Source organism: Coregonus clupeaformis, unplaced genomic scaffold (genome assembly GCF_020615455.1).
Source record: "Coregonus clupeaformis isolate EN_2021a unplaced genomic scaffold, ASM2061545v1 scaf0906, whole genome shotgun sequence".
Classification (NCBI taxonomy): Eukaryota; Metazoa; Chordata; class Actinopteri; order Salmoniformes; family Salmonidae; genus Coregonus; species Coregonus clupeaformis.
In genome coordinates, this window is record NW_025534360.1 from 163,162 (window position 1) to 180,000 (window position 16,839).

At 43.5% G+C, this 16,839-nt stretch overlaps 2 protein-coding genes across 2 annotated transcripts in view; both read right to left on the bottom strand.

Moving 5' to 3' along the window:
* LOC121579390 overlaps nt 1-16,527 on the bottom strand; it is a 114,649-nt gene extending 98,122 nt beyond the window's left edge. Inside the window, exons 1-8 of the mRNA XM_041893960.2 lie at nt 16,444-16,527; nt 16,024-16,190; nt 14,581-15,838; nt 13,786-14,316; nt 13,529-13,702; nt 10,558-10,731; nt 10,112-10,158; nt 9,423-9,975 (exon numbers count right to left, since the gene is read on the bottom strand). Coding sequence (XP_041749894.2) covers nt 9,423-9,975; nt 10,112-10,158; nt 10,558-10,731; nt 13,529-13,702; nt 13,786-14,316; nt 14,581-15,838; nt 16,024-16,190; nt 16,444-16,514 — 2,975 coding nt within the window. The 5' untranslated portion in view covers nt 16,515-16,527. The remainder of the gene's footprint in view (nt 1-9,422; nt 9,976-10,111; nt 10,159-10,557; nt 10,732-13,528; nt 13,703-13,785; nt 14,317-14,580; nt 15,839-16,023; nt 16,191-16,443) is intronic.
* LOC121573414 (NACHT, LRR and PYD domains-containing protein 1 homolog) lies at nt 6,334-7,858 on the bottom strand. The gene is made up of 4 exons (XM_041885415.2): nt 7,441-7,858; nt 7,094-7,308; nt 6,647-6,906; nt 6,334-6,487 (listed from the first exon to the last, which is right to left on the bottom strand). The coding sequence occupies exons 1-4, from the start codon at nt 7,521-7,523 to the stop codon at nt 6,350-6,352; spliced, it is 696 nt and encodes a 231-aa protein (XP_041741349.2). The 5' UTR covers nt 7,524-7,858; the 3' UTR covers nt 6,334-6,349.
* Nucleotides 16,528-16,839: the final 312 nt, after the last annotated feature.

Here is a 16,839-nt window from a genome sequence, read left to right on the forward strand (position 1 = left end):
TTAGTCCACAGACTAGGAGACAGGCCTCAGCATCTTCAGATTAGGTGAAGAAGTGTCTTAGTCCACAGACTAGGAGACAGGCCTCAGCGTTTTCAGATTAGGTGAAGAAGTGTCTTAGTCCACAGACTAGGAGACAGGCCTCAGCGTCTTCAGATTAGGTTCTATAAGAAAGAGGATGGAGGAGAAGGGAAGAGAGAGATCAGAAAGTATGGAGGAGAAGGGAAGAGAGAGATCAGAAAGTATGGAGGAGAAGGGAAGAGAGAGTCAGAAAGTATGGAGGAGAAGGGAGGAGAGAGATCAGAAAGTATGGAGGAGAAGGGAAGAGAGAGATCAGAAAGTATGGAGGAGAAGGGAAGAGAGAGATCAGAAAGTATGGAGGAGAAGGGAAGAGAGAGATCAGAAAGTATGGAGGAGAAGGGAAGAGAGAGATCAGAAAGTATGGAGGAGAAGGGAAGAGAGAGATCAGAAAGTATGGAGGAGAAGGGAAGAGAGATCAGAAAGTATGGAGGAGAAGGGAGAGAGAGATCAGAAAGTATGGAGGAGAAGGGAAGAGAGAGATCAGAAAGTATGGAGGAGAAGGGAAGAGAGAGATCAGAAAGTATGGAGGAGAAGGGGAGAGAGAGATCAGAAAGTATGGAGGAGAAGGGAAGAGAGAGATCAGAAAGTATGGAGGAGAAGGGAAGAGAGAGATCAGAAAGTATGGAGGAGAAGGGAAGAGAGATCAGAAAGTATGGAGGAGAAGGGAAGAGAGAGATCAGAAAGTATGGAGGAGAAGGGAAGAGAGAGATCAGAAAGTATGGAGGAGAAGGGAAGAGAGAGATCAGAAAGTATGGAGGAGAAGGGGAGAGAGAGATCAGAAAGTATGGAGGAGAAGGAGGAGTTCCACCTGAGATAATGATGTGATGATGGTCCTATGATCTTAAATAAACATGCCCCATTCAAAAAATACAGAACTAAGAACCGATATAGCCCCTGGTTCTCCTCAGACTTGACTGCCCTTGACCAGCACAAAAACATCCTGTGGCGTACAGCATTAGCATCAAATAGCCCCCGCGATATGCAACTTTTCAGGGAAGTTAGGAACCAATATACACAAGCAGTCAGGAAAGCAAAGGCTAACTTTTTCAAACAGAAATTTGCTTCCTGTAGCACTAACTCCAAAAAGTTTTGGGACACTGTAAAGTCCATGGAGAATAAGAGCACTTCCTCCCAGCTGCCCACTGCACTGAGGCTAGGAAACACTATCACCACCGATAAATCTACAATAATCGAGAATTTCAACAAGCATTTTGCTACAGCTGGCCATGCTTTCCATCTGGCTACCACTAACCCGGCCACCAACCCCAGCACCCTCTGCTGCAACTTGCCCATGCCCCCCCCGCTTCTCCTTCACACAAATTCAGACAGCTGATGTTTTGAAAGCGCTGCAAAATCTGGACCCCTACAAATCAGCTGGGCTAGACAATCTGGACCCTTTCTTTCTAAAACTAGCCGCCGAAATTGTCGCAACCCCTATTACTAGTCTGTTCAACCTCTCTTTCATAACGTCTGAGATCCCCAGAGATTGGAAAGCTGCCGCGGTCATCCCCCTCTTCAAAGGGGGTGACACTCTAGATCCAAACTGCTACAGACCTATATCCATCCTGCCCTGCCTTTCGAAAGTATTCGAAAGCCAAGTTAACAAACAGATCATCGACCATTTCGAATACCACCGTACCTTCTCCGCTATGCAATCCGGTTTCGAGCTGGTCACGGGTGCACTTCAGCCACGCTCAAGGTCCTAAACGATATTATAACCGCGATTGATAATAGACAGTACTGTGCAGCCGTCTTCATCGACCTGGCCAAGGCTTTCGACTCTGTCAACCACCGCATTCTTATTGGCAGACTAAATAGCCTTGGTTTCTCAAATGACTGCCTCGCCTGGTTCACCAACTACTTCTCAGATAGAGTTCAGTGTGTCAAATCGGAGGGCCTGTTGTCTGGACCTATGGCAGTCTCTATGGGGGTGCCACAGGGTTCAATTCTTGGGCCAACACTTTTCTCCGTGTATATCAATGATGTCGCTCTTGCTGCTGGTGACTCTCAGATCCACCTCTACGCAGACGACACCATTTTGTATACATCTGGCCCTTCATTGGACACTGTGTTAACAAACCTCCAAACGAGCTTCAATGCCATACAACAATCCTTCAGTAGCCTTCAACTGCTCTTAAACACTAGTAAAACTAAATGCATGCTTTTCAATAGAACGCTGCTAGCACCCGCCCACCCGACTAGAATCACCACTCTCGACGGGTCGGACCTAGAGTATGTGGACAACTACAAATATCTAGGTGTCTGGTTAGACTGTAAACTCAACTTCCAGACTCACATAAAGAATCTCCAATCCAAAGTTAAATCTAGAATCGGCTTCCCTATTTCGCAACAAAGCCTCCTTCACTCATGCTGCCAAACATGCCCTCGTAAAACTGACTATCCTACCGATCCTTGACTTCGGCGATGTCATTTACAAAATAGCCTCCAACACTCTACTCAGCAAATTGGATGTAGTCTATCACAGTGCCATCCGTTTAGTCTCCAAAGCCCCATACACTACCCACCACTGTGACCTGTACGCTCTTGTTGGCTGGTCCTCACTACATGTCCGTCGTCAAACCCACTGGCTCCAGGCCATCTATAAATCACTGCTAGGCAAATCCCCGCCTTATCTTAGCTCATTGGTCACCATAGCAGCACCCACCCGTAGTCTGCGCTCCAGCAGGTATATCTCACTGGTCATTCCCAAAGCCAACACCTCCTTTGGCCGCCATTCCTTCCAGTTCTCTGCTGCCAATGACTGGAACGAATTGCAAAAATCTCTGAAGCTGGAGACTCTTATCTCCGTCAATAACTTTAAGCATCAGTTGTCAGAGCACCTTACCGATCACTGCACCTGTACACAGCCTATCTGAAATTAGCCCACCCAACTACCTCATCCCTATATTGTTATTTATTTTGCTCTTTTGCACCCCAGTATCTCTATTTGCACATAATCTCTTGCACATCTAGCATTCCAGTGTTAATACTATTGTAATTATTCTGCACTATAGCCTATTTATTGCCTTACCTCCATAACTTGCTACATTTGCACACACTGTATATATATTTTCTGTTGTATTTCTGACTTTATGTTTTTTTTACCCCATATGTAACTCTGTGTTGTTTTTATTGCACTACTTTGCTTTATCTTGGCCAGGTCGCAGTTGTAAATGAGAACCTGTTCTCAACTGGCTTACCTGGTTAAATAAAGGTGAAATAAAATAAAATAAAAAAAATGATGTAACTACAATAAGATAACAGTCATTTATTACAGACAGAAACACAAAAACATGCTTCCATTCTGGAAAAACAGTTCCTCTTTGATCTGGGTAGCTGTGTTTTTATTTGACCTATATTTAATCATTACACATATTCAAGGGAGGGAGCAAAGAAAACTGTCTTACCTAGATTCACTCAAGTCCTTAACAAGATGGTTTTCATGTTCAACGAGAGCTTTGAGACAAGCTCCCGTCACTTCTGGTCCTTTGGGGATGACTGCTTTCAGTAGTTTTCTCATTCGGTCCTGTTCAGTTGTTTCAGCTGTTATTCTGGAGTGCTCTTCTTCACCAATCATGTTCTTTGACCACAGATCATCTGCTATTGGCATTGAGTTTTTGGTTCGCTGAATTAGTTTAGCCCAGTGTTTCTTCAGAAACTCCTCAGCAGGAATGTCAGGGACTGTTAATGCTGAAGGGGGGGGTCAATTAAATTAATATGGCTTTAGGGTTAACAGCAGCTGTTTCTACATCTTCCAGTCTCTCCAGTTATCATTCCTCTGATAGTCATTTCTTGTATAGAGCCGACTCCAGGGTTGTGGTCAATTCCAATTAAAGTCAGTCAATTTAAAATAAAAATTTGAAATAATAATTTTTCCTGTTAGGTTTATTGAGAACTCATTGAAAATAGATTATTAATGTTTTATCAACAATCTACTCAGAATCCTCTAATGTCAAAGTGGACATGTCCCCCATACATTCAACATCTGGAAGGTCCCTCAGTCAAGTGTTGCATTTCAAGCACAGATTCAACTATATACAAAGACCAGGGATCTTTTAGAAAGCCTCATAAAGAAGGACAGTGATTGGTAGATGGGTAACAATAACACATCAGACATTGAATATCTCTTTAAGCATGGTCAAGTTAATAATTATCCTGTGGGTGATGTATTAAACCACCCAGACACATCAAAGATACAGTCGTCCTTCTGAACTGAGCTGCAGGACAGGAAGGAAACTGCTTAGTGATGTCACCATGAGTTCATTGGTGATTTTAAAACAGCTACAGAGGTCAATGTCTGTGACGGGAGAAAACTGAGGATGGATCAACAACATTGTAGTGACTCCACAATAATGACTTAAATGACAGAGTGAACAGAAGAATACAAATATACAGAATAAAAAAATATTCCAAAACAGAAATACCTTATCGAAATAAGTATTCAGACCCTTTGCTATGAGACTTGAAATTGAGCTCAGGTGCATCCTGTTTCCATTGATCATCCTTGAGATGTTTGAACAACTTGATTGGAGTCCACCTGTGGTACATATAATTGATTGGACATGTTTGGGAAGGAACACACCTGTCTATATAACGTCCCACAGTTGACAGTGCATGTCAGAGCAAAAACCAAGCCATGAGGTCGAAGGAATTGTCCGTAGAGCTCCGAGACAGGATTGTGTCGAGGCCCAGATCTGGGGAAGGGTACCGAAACAGTTCTGCAGCATTGAAGGTATCCAAGAACACAGTGGCCTCTATCATTCTTAAATGGAAGAAGTTTAGAACCACCGAAACTCTTCCTGAGCTGGCCGCCCGGCCAAACTGAGCAATCGGGGGAGAAGGCCTTGGTCAGGGAGGTGACCAAGAACCTGATGGTCACTCTGAAAGAGCTCCAGAGTTCCTCTGTGGAGATGGGAGAACCTTCCAGAAGGACAACCATCTCTGCAGCACTCCACCAATCAGGCCTTTATGGTAGAGTGGCCAGACGGAAGCCACTCCTTAGTAAAAGGCACATGACAGCCCGCTTTGAATTTGCCAAAAGGCACCAAAAGACTCTCAGACCATGAGAAACAAGATTATCTGGTCTGATGAAACCAAGATTGAACTCTTTGGCCTGAATGCCAAGCGTCACATCTGGAAGAACCCTGGCACCATCCCTACGGTGAAGCATGGTGGTGGCAGCATCATGCTGTGGGGATGTTCTTCAGCGGCAGGGACTGGGAGACTAGTCAGGATCGAGGGAAAGATTAATGGAGAAAAGTACAGAGAGATCCTTGATGAAATCCTGCTCCAGAGCGCTCAGGACCTCAGACTGGGGCGAAGGTTCACCTTCCAACAGGACAACGACCCTAAGCACACAGACAAGACAACGCAGGAGTGGCTCCGGGACAAGTCTCTGAATGTCCTTGAGTGGCCCAGCCAGAGCCCGGACTTGAACCCGATCTAATATCTCTAGAGAGACCTGAAAATAGCTGTGCAGCGACACTCCCCATCCAACCTGACAGAGCTTGAGAGGATCTGCAGAGAAGAATGGGAGAAACTCCCCAAATACAGGTGTGCCAACCTTGTAGCGTCATACCCAAGAAGACTCAAGGCTGTAATCGCTGCCAAAGGTGCTTCAACAAAGTACTGAGTAAAGGGTCTGAATACTTATGTAAATGTGATATTTCAGGGTTTTTTTATGTATACATTTGCAACAATGTCTAAAAACCTGTTTTTGCTTTGTCATTATGGGGTATTTTGTGTAGATTGATGAGGGGGAAAAAACAATTTTATCAATTTTATAATAAGGCTGTAACGTAACAAAATGTGGAAAAAGTCAAGGGGTCTGAATACTTTCTGAATGCACTGTACTCTCATGTTTACTTACTTGTTGAATGGGTGGCAGTGATGTATTCATCTGAAAGATAAACCAAATGAGGTTATATCACTCTAAATAGCATCTGTTACAAAAGTACAAAGTTATGATTGACATATGCTCCTACCTTGTGATACCACTTCTTTCCATGCAATCCTCTCATCATCACCGAATAACTCCATCTCAATGTTAACCCCTGTTATTTTCACAACCGCCCTGAAAAAGCTTGGTGTGGAGTCTCTATGTATGAGATGAATCTTCTGGAGAGAGATAGAGAGAGCGAGAGAGAGATTGCTTGCAATGTAAACATATGTTTTCCATGCCAATAAAGCCATTTGAATTGAGAGCGAGCGAGCAAGAGAGAGCAATGGATAGAAATGTGACTTAAAATGTCAGATTCATGTTCTTAGTCTACTAAAACTGTACTGGTGGATTGATGGCGGTAGAACAGGGAATGTTCAGTCTGAAGAAACTATTCAGTTTGAAGGCCTGCTCTGGTCTTGAGATGAGAACCCTTGAAGACCCTTGAGACTTTTCCTGTTGTTCCACAGCCTGCGAAACGAGGCATGAAATACACAGCCAGTCAATGTATAGTCTTATTCAAACATTATTCAGAAAACTAGCAACAAACTATTAACTTCATGTTATGAGTGTCAACATAAACCGTACCACTGCTTAGTTAAGGTCACCTCTAAAAGAATGGCACCTCACCTGTATTTGGCTGGGGTTACTGGGGAACAGGTATAGGCGTGGAATTAGTGTTTGCTTTTTCACTGACAGATAGAGCATCAGCTCACAGTGGACATCTATGTTCCACGAAAAGATATAGCTCAGTATAACAGAGATAACTGAGAACTTGGGATGGAGAATCTTAGCATGGAATCTGGTGACCTCATGCACTTCCTCAACAGACACTCCATGTTCCTCTACATGAAAAATCTTCATCTCATTCCTCAGGGAAGGGTTGGTCCCTGAACAACACAATAAAAAGGAGACAGAAAGACAAATATTGTATTATTCAAACAACTAAAACACAAAGAATATGTGGTACCAGATCACAGTAAACTCAAACTCCCAGAATATTCATTTATTCATTCAGGAAGTGAAACTCAGTTACATGGAAATGTCTTTCTGAATACTATGTCTATATGGTTTTACCTAAACAGACAAAGTGTGGCAGATGAACTTCCTCCAGTTCACCTAACTCCATAGTGATGTCCAGCAATGGACCACCTTGTCCGTACTGCATGTCTTTCAGAAGTTGACTGTAGGGATCCCAGTTCCTGAAGTGATACTTCAGAATGACATCTCTGTCACACACCCAGCGGAGCCCAGACACTGTGCACTCATAACGCCCTTTGGGTGTCCTGTGCCTGAGGGCAACAACAAGATATGGTAGAGAGGGTCAATCGTCAAATGGAGAGGTTGGATTAGAAGCCTATTCCCAAAGGTAATGGGGAAATACACTAGCAAGTGGAATGAAATGTTAAAAGTAGTTATTTTACCTGAACATTGTCACTTCCTGGACAGTGGAAGTCAAGGGTTCAATCGGAAGCCAGTGTGTGGAGTCCTGAACAAGGACAAGCATGTCAGTTATACATATGGGGCCAGTTTCCTGGACACAGATTGAGTCTAGTGCTGGACTTAAAGCATGATCAATGGAAGTTTCAATAGAAAGTTATTTAAGGTCCAAGACTAGGCTTAATCTTTGTCCGGGAAACTGGCCCATTAAATGAACAAAGTAATTTATCTAATGTATTTATTCAATGTTACATGGAATGCTGGTGATTGATCCAATTAAACTGTCTAATGACAAAATATGACAGAAGTTAAAATCCTGCATTCCTACAAGCAGAACACAGGACTGTCTATATCCCAGTATGAATGGTTGGTCAGTACACACCTGGCTTTCAGACTGTGTTTATATTACTAAAGCAGAACACAGGACTGTCTATATCCCAGTATGAATGGTTGGTCAGTACACACCTGGCTTTCAGACTGTGTTTATATTACTAAAGCAGAACACAGGACTGTCTATATCCCAGTATGAATGGTTGGTCAGTACACACCTGGCTTTCAGACTGTGTTTATATTACTAAAGCAGAACACAGGACTGTCTATATCCCAGTATGAATGGTTGGTCAGTACACACCTGGCTTTGAGACTGTGCCTGACTCCTGAAGGTATGTAAAAGTGAGAATTGACATTATGACTTACCTCAACATGGTCACAAGTCTTACAGCTCTGAGGAATCCCTGAAGTCAAAAGTAGTTGTTATTTAAAACGGACAATCTCATGTAATAATTAATTAATCATTATTAAATAGACTTGTAATAAAAATCTATATAAGTGAGCATCAGTCTCATTAGCACACATTAGTGTTATATTAATGAATGTTTGTGGAAGCAGGAAACAACATGGTTCTGGTCCATGTTTTGGAGATGTTGGGGGCCTGATTTCTGGTAGATCCCAGGATGAGAGCTTAAAGGTAGAGTCAGCTAAATGATGTTGTACGAGCAGCACCGCAGATATTGTGATGAGCAAGATGCCTGACTTCTCTCTCACACAGTATTTGCCCATGTGCACGGGTTCAATTCACTCTTACAGCGTGGTAGCCACGGGACCAAAACAGAGAAGTTTAGCATCGCGCTCCAACGCCCTTAGTTGTTGTAGAAGTTTACCCACTATGCTGTTTACTTTGTGCATCTACATCATATTGCTGACTCTACCTTTAAGTTTGTTTTGACCAAATAGATCATGATTGTGTTCCTTGCCTGGGACTCAAGAACGCTTTAATCGTATTTTGATTTTAAAACAATTATCAGTTAACACTCACATATCTGGTCTCTGGTGTTCTCAGGTCCAGGCTTGATACAACACTCTCCACCATGGTCTCTGCTGTTGGGAAAGCAGAAGGATAGACTGTGATTAAACTAAATACAACTTATAAAGGCTTTATATAGCATACATACAGTCTTCATAAGCAATACAAAGGGTGTATAAAGGGTGACAGAACCACTCCCTATGTAGGGTGCATTGCCTAATGTGACAAACACTATGTCAACTTCCATGAAGTCAATACTGACGGTGACATTACAGGTGACATTGCTTATCTTGATGAAAGCCCCTAGAGACGTGAAGTCACCAGGTATCATTTTAACAGGTTCTGATGCCCTCTTGTGGTTAGAGTGAAACTGACACTACAGTGAGACATAGGAGAGGAAACATCTGTACATCCAACAGAACACATTAAAAACACACCACCACCACTAATCTAACTGTCTGTAGGTCCAACAGAACACATTAAAACACACCACTCCTAATCTAACTGTCTGTAGGTCCAACAGAACACATTAAAACACACCACTACTACTAATCTAACTGTCTGTAGGTCCAACAGAACACATTAAAACAAACCACTACTACTAATCTAATTGTAGGAGTGATTCCAGAGGAAAACACATGATGAAACATTGCTATGACTCACCTTTGAATGTGTTGGTCATCTATCTGACACAGGGTCACTGAGGAGGAGGAATAAACCCCAAACCCAAACCCAGGATAGAGGGGTTCAGTGAATGTGGTGTGTTCTGTGTAAAGGTGTGTCAGTGTACCAGAGGAGGACACACTATAGAAGGACAAAGTACCAGCTGGCCAGTCCAGATACACTCCAACTCTGTTAGAAACAGGACCAGGGATGGATCTGCAGACTCTAGCATGGTAAAAGTCATAACCACTGTCAGAGCAGAATAAACTCCAGGACTTCCTATTGTATCCAATCCTACTGTCCATCTCTCCCTTCCTCTTCATTCCTTTGTACACCACACCAATGTCAGCCCCGCCACCATCCCTCTCCACCTCCCAGTAATAACGAGATCCAGATAAGACTTCTCTGCAGAGAACTTGGGGATGATGGTCAAATCTGTCTGGATGGTCTTCATAATGCTGCTTCTCCTCCACCCGTGTCACCTTTCTGTTCCCCTCAGACAGTATCAGGACTGGGTTTGCTGTATTTGGGTCCAGGGTGAGATGATAGGCATCTGTAGACAAAAGGAGAGTTTAATCAAACCACATCTTCATATAAAATGTTGTTTTGTAGGTAGAGAACAAGTATTGATTAGTTACTATGTTACTGTAGTTCTGAATATGCAGTTAATTAGGATTGAAGAGACTTACATTTCCTCAGCCCTGGTTTCAGCCTGAACTCTCCACCATGATCCACACTGTAGGAGAAACAGGTTATTGACTGACAAAGACCTAATACAGCAGTCAACATTTAAACCATATTGTTGTGTTCTGGTGCACTATCCAAGTTCATTACTAGAGACATACAGGTATTCTATCCTACCTACTGCATACAGAACAGAGTACAATTCATTACTAGAGACATACAGGTATTCTATCCTACATACTGCATACAGAACAGAGTACAATTCCAACAGGATATCAGAGATGCAGAAGAAGAGTATTCATGTGGTGATGATGTATGCTGTGTTGGAGTGCTAAGCCTGCTGGGTAAACGTCCCCTGTATTCTACCATCATGTCCTCATGTTACTGAACCTACTACACTACATAGGACACAACCACTGCTCACACTATTAGGACATCTATTCTGACTTACTTCAGCTTCATCAGTTTATCTGTGGGATCCACCAGAGCAGCTGAAAGCAGTCCCCCTGCAGAGTCTCCTGGGTGATTGTAGCTCAGGTCCAGCTCTTTCAGGTGGGAGGGGTTTGACCTCAGAGCTGAAGACAGAGCAGCACAGCCCTCCTCTGTGACCAGACAGCCAGACAGCCTACAGAGAGACACAACAGCTGTCTAGGTTGGTGGACTGGTGTCAATCATCTTGTAGGACACCCATATATTTGTCCATGACACAAACATTTTAAAGAAACATCAGATGTTCAGAGTATTTGTTTTACTAAGCTCAGTACCGACCTGACTAAAACAGCTGTACATACCCCAGTGTGTGTAGTTTACAGTCTGGATCCTCCAGTCCAGCAGACAGCAGTGTAACTCCTGAGTCCTGCAGGTCATTGTCTCTCAGCTCCAGTTGTTTCAGTTGTGAGTTGGGTGAACTCAGGACTGAGGCCAGATCTGAACAGCAACCCTCTGTCAGACCACACTGACCTAGACTAGAGGGCAGAAGAGCACATGATTAACAAATGTTTAAAACATCCACATAATAACTCATACTGAAGATAGTTAACTCACACTAGTGTCTGTATGTTGCAGACTGGACTGGTTAGTCCAACACAGAGCAGCTCCACTCCTCTGTCTCCCAGGTCATTGTAGCTGAGGTCCAGTTCTCTCAGGGGGGAGTTTGGTGTCTGCAGAGCTGAAGCCAGAGTCTCACAGGATTCATATGTGAGTTCACAGTCAGCTAGTCTGGAGAGAGGAGATATGTTGATACACTGTTAAATATGCAAAGCTTTAAGAATAATGAGATGCATTAAGATAATAACAGAAGGACACATGATTAACCAATGTTAAAAACATACTAACTCACTCAAGATATTTAACCTTAGTTTGATATATTTATCACATTTTATGTATGTTTCTGCATATTTACCAAGACGTTCAAATAATGTTAAAAACATACACATAATAACTCATACTGAATAAAGTTAACTCACACTAGTGTCTGTATGTTGCAGAGTGGACTGGTTAGTCCAACACAGAGCAGCTCCACTCCTCTGTCTCCCAGGTCATTGTAGCTGAGGTCCAGTTCTCTCAGGGGGGAGTTTGGTGTCTGCAGAGCTGAAGCCAGAGTCTCACAGGATTCATATGTGAGTTCACTGCCAGCCAGTCTGGAGAGAGGAAATATAGTGATACACTGTTAAATATGCAAAGCTTTAAGAATAATGAGATGCATTAAGATAATAACAGAAGGACACATACTAACTCACTCAAGATATTTACCTTAGTTTGATATATGTTGTTATGTATGTTTCTGGATATGTCCCAAAATGTTAAAATAATGTTAAAAACATACACATACTAACTATACTGAACAGAAATATAAACCCAACATGTAAAGTGTTGGTCCCACGTTTCATGAGCTGAAATAAAAGATCCCAGTTATGTTCCATACGCACAAAAGCTTATTTCTCTCAAATGTTGTGCATAAATTTGTTTAGATCCCTGTTAGTGATCATTTCTCCTTTGTTAAGATAATACATTTTGTTAAGATAATCCATTCACCTGACAGGTGTGGTATATCAAGAAGCTGATTAAACAGCATGATCATTACACAGGTGCACCTTGTGCTGGGGACAATAAAAGGCCACCCTGAAATGTGCAGTTTTGTCACACAACACAATACCACAGATGTGTCAAGTTTTGAGGGAGCGTGCAATTGGCATGATGACTGCAGGAATGTCCACCAGAGCTGTTGCTAGAGAATTTTATGTTAATTTCTCTTCCATAAACCGCCTCCAACATCGTTTTAGAGAATTTGGCAGTACATCCTACCGGCCTCACAATCACAGACCACATGTAACCACGCCAGCCCAGGACCTCCACATCCGGCTTCTTCACCTGCAGGATGGTCTGAGACAAGCCACCAGGACAGCTGATTTAACTGTGGGTTTTCACAACCGAATACTTTCTGCACAAACTGTCAGAAACCGTCTCAGGGAAGCTCATCTGCGTGCTCGTCATCCTCACCAGGGTCTTGACCTGACTGCAGTTCGGCGTCGTAACCGCCTTCAGTGGGCAAATGCTCACCTTCGATGGCCACTGGCACACTGGAGAAGTGTGCTCTTCACGGATGAATCCCGGTTTCAACTGTACCGGGAAGATGGCAGAAAGCGTGTATGGCGTCGTGATGGCATTGTGTGGGCGAGCGGTTTGCTGATTTCAACGTTGTGAACAGAGTGCCCCATGGTGGCGGTGGGGTTATGGTATGGGCAGGCATAAGCTACGGACAATGAACACGATCACATTTTATCGATGGCAATTTGAATGCACAGAGATACCGTGATGAGATCCTGAGGCCCATTGTCGTGCCATTCAACCGCCGCCATCACCTCATGTTTCAGCATGATAATGCACGGCCCCGTGTCGCAAGGATCTGTATACAATTCCTGGAAGCTGAAAATGTCCCAGTTCTTCCATGGACTGCATACTCACCAGACATGCATGTTTGGGATGCTCTGGATCGACGTGTACGACAGCGTCTTCCAGTTTCCGGCAGTTTCCAGCAACGTCGCACAGCCATTGAAGAGGAGTGGGAGAACATTCCACAGGCCACAATCAACAGCCTGATCAACTCTATGTGAAGGAGATGTGTCGCGCTGCATGAGGCAAATGGTGGTCACACCAGATACGGACTGGTTTTCTGATACACACCCATACTTATTTTTTTAAAGGTATCTGTGACCAACAGATGCATATCTGAATTCCCATTTATGTGAAATCCATAGATTAGGGCCTAATGAATTTATTTCAATTGACTGATTTCCTCATTTGAACTGTAACTCAGTAAAACCTTTGAAATGGTTGCATGTTACGTTTATATTCTTGTTCAGTATATAGTACATACATTATATATAAACACTCACAGTGGATACTGAAGATATTTAACTCACACTAGTGTCTGTATGTTGCAGAGTGGACTGGTTAGTCCAACACAGAGCAGCTTCACTCCTCTGTCTCCCAGGTCATTGTAGCGGAGGTCCAGTTCTCTCAGGGGGGAGTTTGGTGTCTGCAGAGCTGAAGCCAGAGTCTCACAGGATTCATATGTGAGTTTACAGCCAGCCAGTCTGGAGAGAGGAGATAATCTTTTAGATATACAAATCCTTCAGAATAATGATACTGTATACATCAACTCAATAGCAGAACTTACAGTGCTCTCTTGCAGGTTTTCACTACCGGCAGCAACCTCTGATAACCTGTCTCTGATGTGGTGTATGTCTTCAGGTCAAACTCCTCCAGCACCTCCTCTGACATCAGTAACAGGTAGGCCAGGGCTGAACATTGGTCAGGTTTTAGTCTTGTTTCTGAAAGAGTTCCTGATCGCAGGGAGGTTTGCATTTCTTCAACTAGAGAGTTGGCACCAAGTTCATTCAGACAGTGGAACAAGTTGATGATCCTTTCTGGTGAGGATTCCCATTTGATCTTGTCTGAAAGGTACCTGACTGTTCTCTCGACTGTTTCCTCATTGCTCTGTGTTGTACTTCCTGTCTGTGTCAGAAGGCCTCGTAACAGATTCTGATTGGACTCCAGTGAGAGGCCCAGAAGGAAGCGGAGGAACAGGTCCAGGTGTCCATTCTCACTCTCCAAGGCCTGGTCCACTGCTCTCCTGTATAAGTCATACAACGGGTCTGACTTCTTGTCTCTGTACTGTTGTGTGATGACATTTTGGAGTAGGGTTGGAGTGGCTGCTTCATCATAGTCATCATCAGAGGAATCATCATCACCATCCTTCTCTTCATCATCATCATCCTTCTCCTCATCTTCATCATAGTCATCATCATTCTTCTCCTCGTCATCATCACTACTGTCTCTGTACTGTTGTGTGATGACATTTTGGAGTAGGGTTGGAGTGGCTGCTTCATCATAGTCATCGTCAGAGGAATCATCATCATCACTAGTGACTGCTTTGGGGGGGAAAACATTTTCCTTCTTGTCCAGACATGATTCTGAAGCATGCACTGCTGCTAGAAACTCCTGAATGCTCAGATGCACAAAGCTGTAGACCTTCTCTTGGTTCAGCCCAGATTCTTCTTTAAAGATCTCTGTACACAATGCTGAGTACTCTGATGCCTCTGTGACATCAAGGCCACACTCTCTCAGGTCCTCCTCATAGAAGATCAGGTTGCCCTTCTGCAGCTGTTGGAAAGCCAGCTCTGCCAGTTTCAGGATCATCTCTTTGTCTGACTGAGACAGTTCCTTTGGGTTTGTCTCTGTGGCTTTGTTGTACTTCTTGTTCTTCACAATGATTTGGATGAGCGTGAAGTGTGTGAACATCTGGGTCAGAGTTTTGGGGACTTCATCCTTCTCTGCCTCTTTCAGCATCATCTCAAGGACAGTGGCTGATATCCAACAGAAGACTGGCATGTGGCACATGATGTGGAGGCTCCTTGATGTTTTTATGTGGGTGATGATTTCATTGGCCAGATTCTGATCTGTGATTTTCTTCCTGAAGTACTCCTCCTTCTGTGGATCATTGAACCCTCGTACCTCTGTCACCTGGTCAACACACTCAGGAGGGATCTGATTGGCTGCTGCAGGCCGTGAGGTTATCCAGAGGAGAGCAGAGGGAAGCAGATTCCCCTTGATGAGGTTTGTCAGCAGCACGTCCACTGAGGTTGGCTTCGTGACATCACAGCACCTCTCATTGTTTTTGAAGTCTAGAGGAAGTCGACACTCATCCAGACCATCAAAAATGAAAACAGTTTTGGTTTCCCCATCTTCAATGTTGTCAATCTCTTTCAGCTCTGAGAAGTAGTGGGAAAGAAGTTGCATCAGACTGTATTGGTCCTTTTTCAGGTTCAGATCACGGAAAGGAAGAGGAAACATGAAATGAACGTCCTGATTTGCTTTTCCCTCTGCCCAGTCAAGGATGACCTTCTGCACAGAGACTGTTTTTCCAATGCCAGCGATTCCTTTTGTCAGCACAGTTCTGATAGGTTTGTCTTGTCCAGCTAAAGGCTTGAAGATGTCGTTGCATTTGATTGGTGTCTCTTGTGTGGTTTGTTTCTTGGATGCCATCTCTATCTGTCTCACCTCATGTTCATTATTGACCCCTCCACTTCCACCCTCTGTGATGTAGAGCTCTGTGTAGATGTCCTTTAACAGACTTTGGTTTCCATGGTGTCCAATTCCTTCAGATATGTGTTGATACTTGTGTTTCAGTTTAGCCTTAATGTCTTGTTGGACTGTCAGAAGAGTTTGACCTATAGGAAAACAATGAGAGTTGGGACTCATAAGTTTGTGTGTGTGTGTGTGTGTGTGTGTGTGTGTGTGTGTGTGTGTGTGTTTGTGTGTGTGTGAGTGTGAGTGTGAGTGTGTGTGTGTGTGTGTGTGTGTTAGAGGGGCCTTTGTCCCGTTCTTTGTAATATTGTATGAAACACAGTCTTACTTCTTCTGTCCAGAAGGTTGTGTGTGATCTTTAATGCATCCTCACTGTCCAAACTCTCCACTTCCTTATTGTCATCTGGTAATGGTTCCTGGCTGAAAGCAGGTGGCTGATCACTCTTCATTGATAGCAGGCTGGGGGCAGGTGACTCTGCTCTGGGCTTCTGGACACTGAACAAAACAGGGAGGCAGATCACCTCATCAATATCTCATCAGTACCTCATCTACATAATTTCAACAAGTGTATAGCTGAACTCATAGAAGTCCTGATGTTTCTTTATAAAGCTACAGTCTGCAATTGGTAAATTGGTTTGGGGACTTTTAAATGAATGATGTAGAACTACATTTGATGTAATTTGGGAAAACTTTTCCCTTTAGTTTTATATTTTTAAGAGAACTGTATATTTTACATGTAATCTCTTACCTCTTAGAACTGGTGTCTTGAGTCATTTTAGAGGCAGTGGTCTCCTCCTCTCTCTCCCCAGAGAGATTCATTTTAGAGGCAGTGGTCCCCTCCTCTCTCTCCCCAGAGAGACTCATTTTAGAGGCAGTGGTCCCCTCCTCTCTCTCCCCAGAGAGACTCATTTTAGAGGCAGTGGTCCCCTCCTCTCTCTCCCCAGAGAGACTCGTTTTAGAGGCAGTGGTCCCCTCCTCTCTCTCCCCAGAGAGACTCATTTTAGAGGCAGTGGTCTCCTCCTCTCTCTCCCCAGAGAGACTCATTTTAGATGTAAGTCACAGCTCACTCAGCTACAATAAGAAATAACAGAACAGTCAATATTTCTGAACACTGTTGAAGTATCATTAACAATGACAACACTTT

Excerpts from the sequence above, each read along its gene's own strand:
- LOC121573414 (XM_041885415.2), bottom strand. The coding sequence starts at position 7,523 with ATGCTTGTCCTTGTTCAGGACTCCACACACTGGCTTCCGATTGAACCC. Across the intron at positions 6,907-7,093 it reads GCCACACTTTGTCTGTTTAG|GGACCAACCCTTCCCTGAGG; the intron begins GTAAAACCATAT and ends TGTGTTGTTCAG. Across the intron at positions 6,488-6,646 it reads GTAACCCCAGCCAAATACAG|GCTGTGGAACAACAGGAAAA; the intron begins GTGAGGTGCCAT and ends CTCGTTTCGCAG.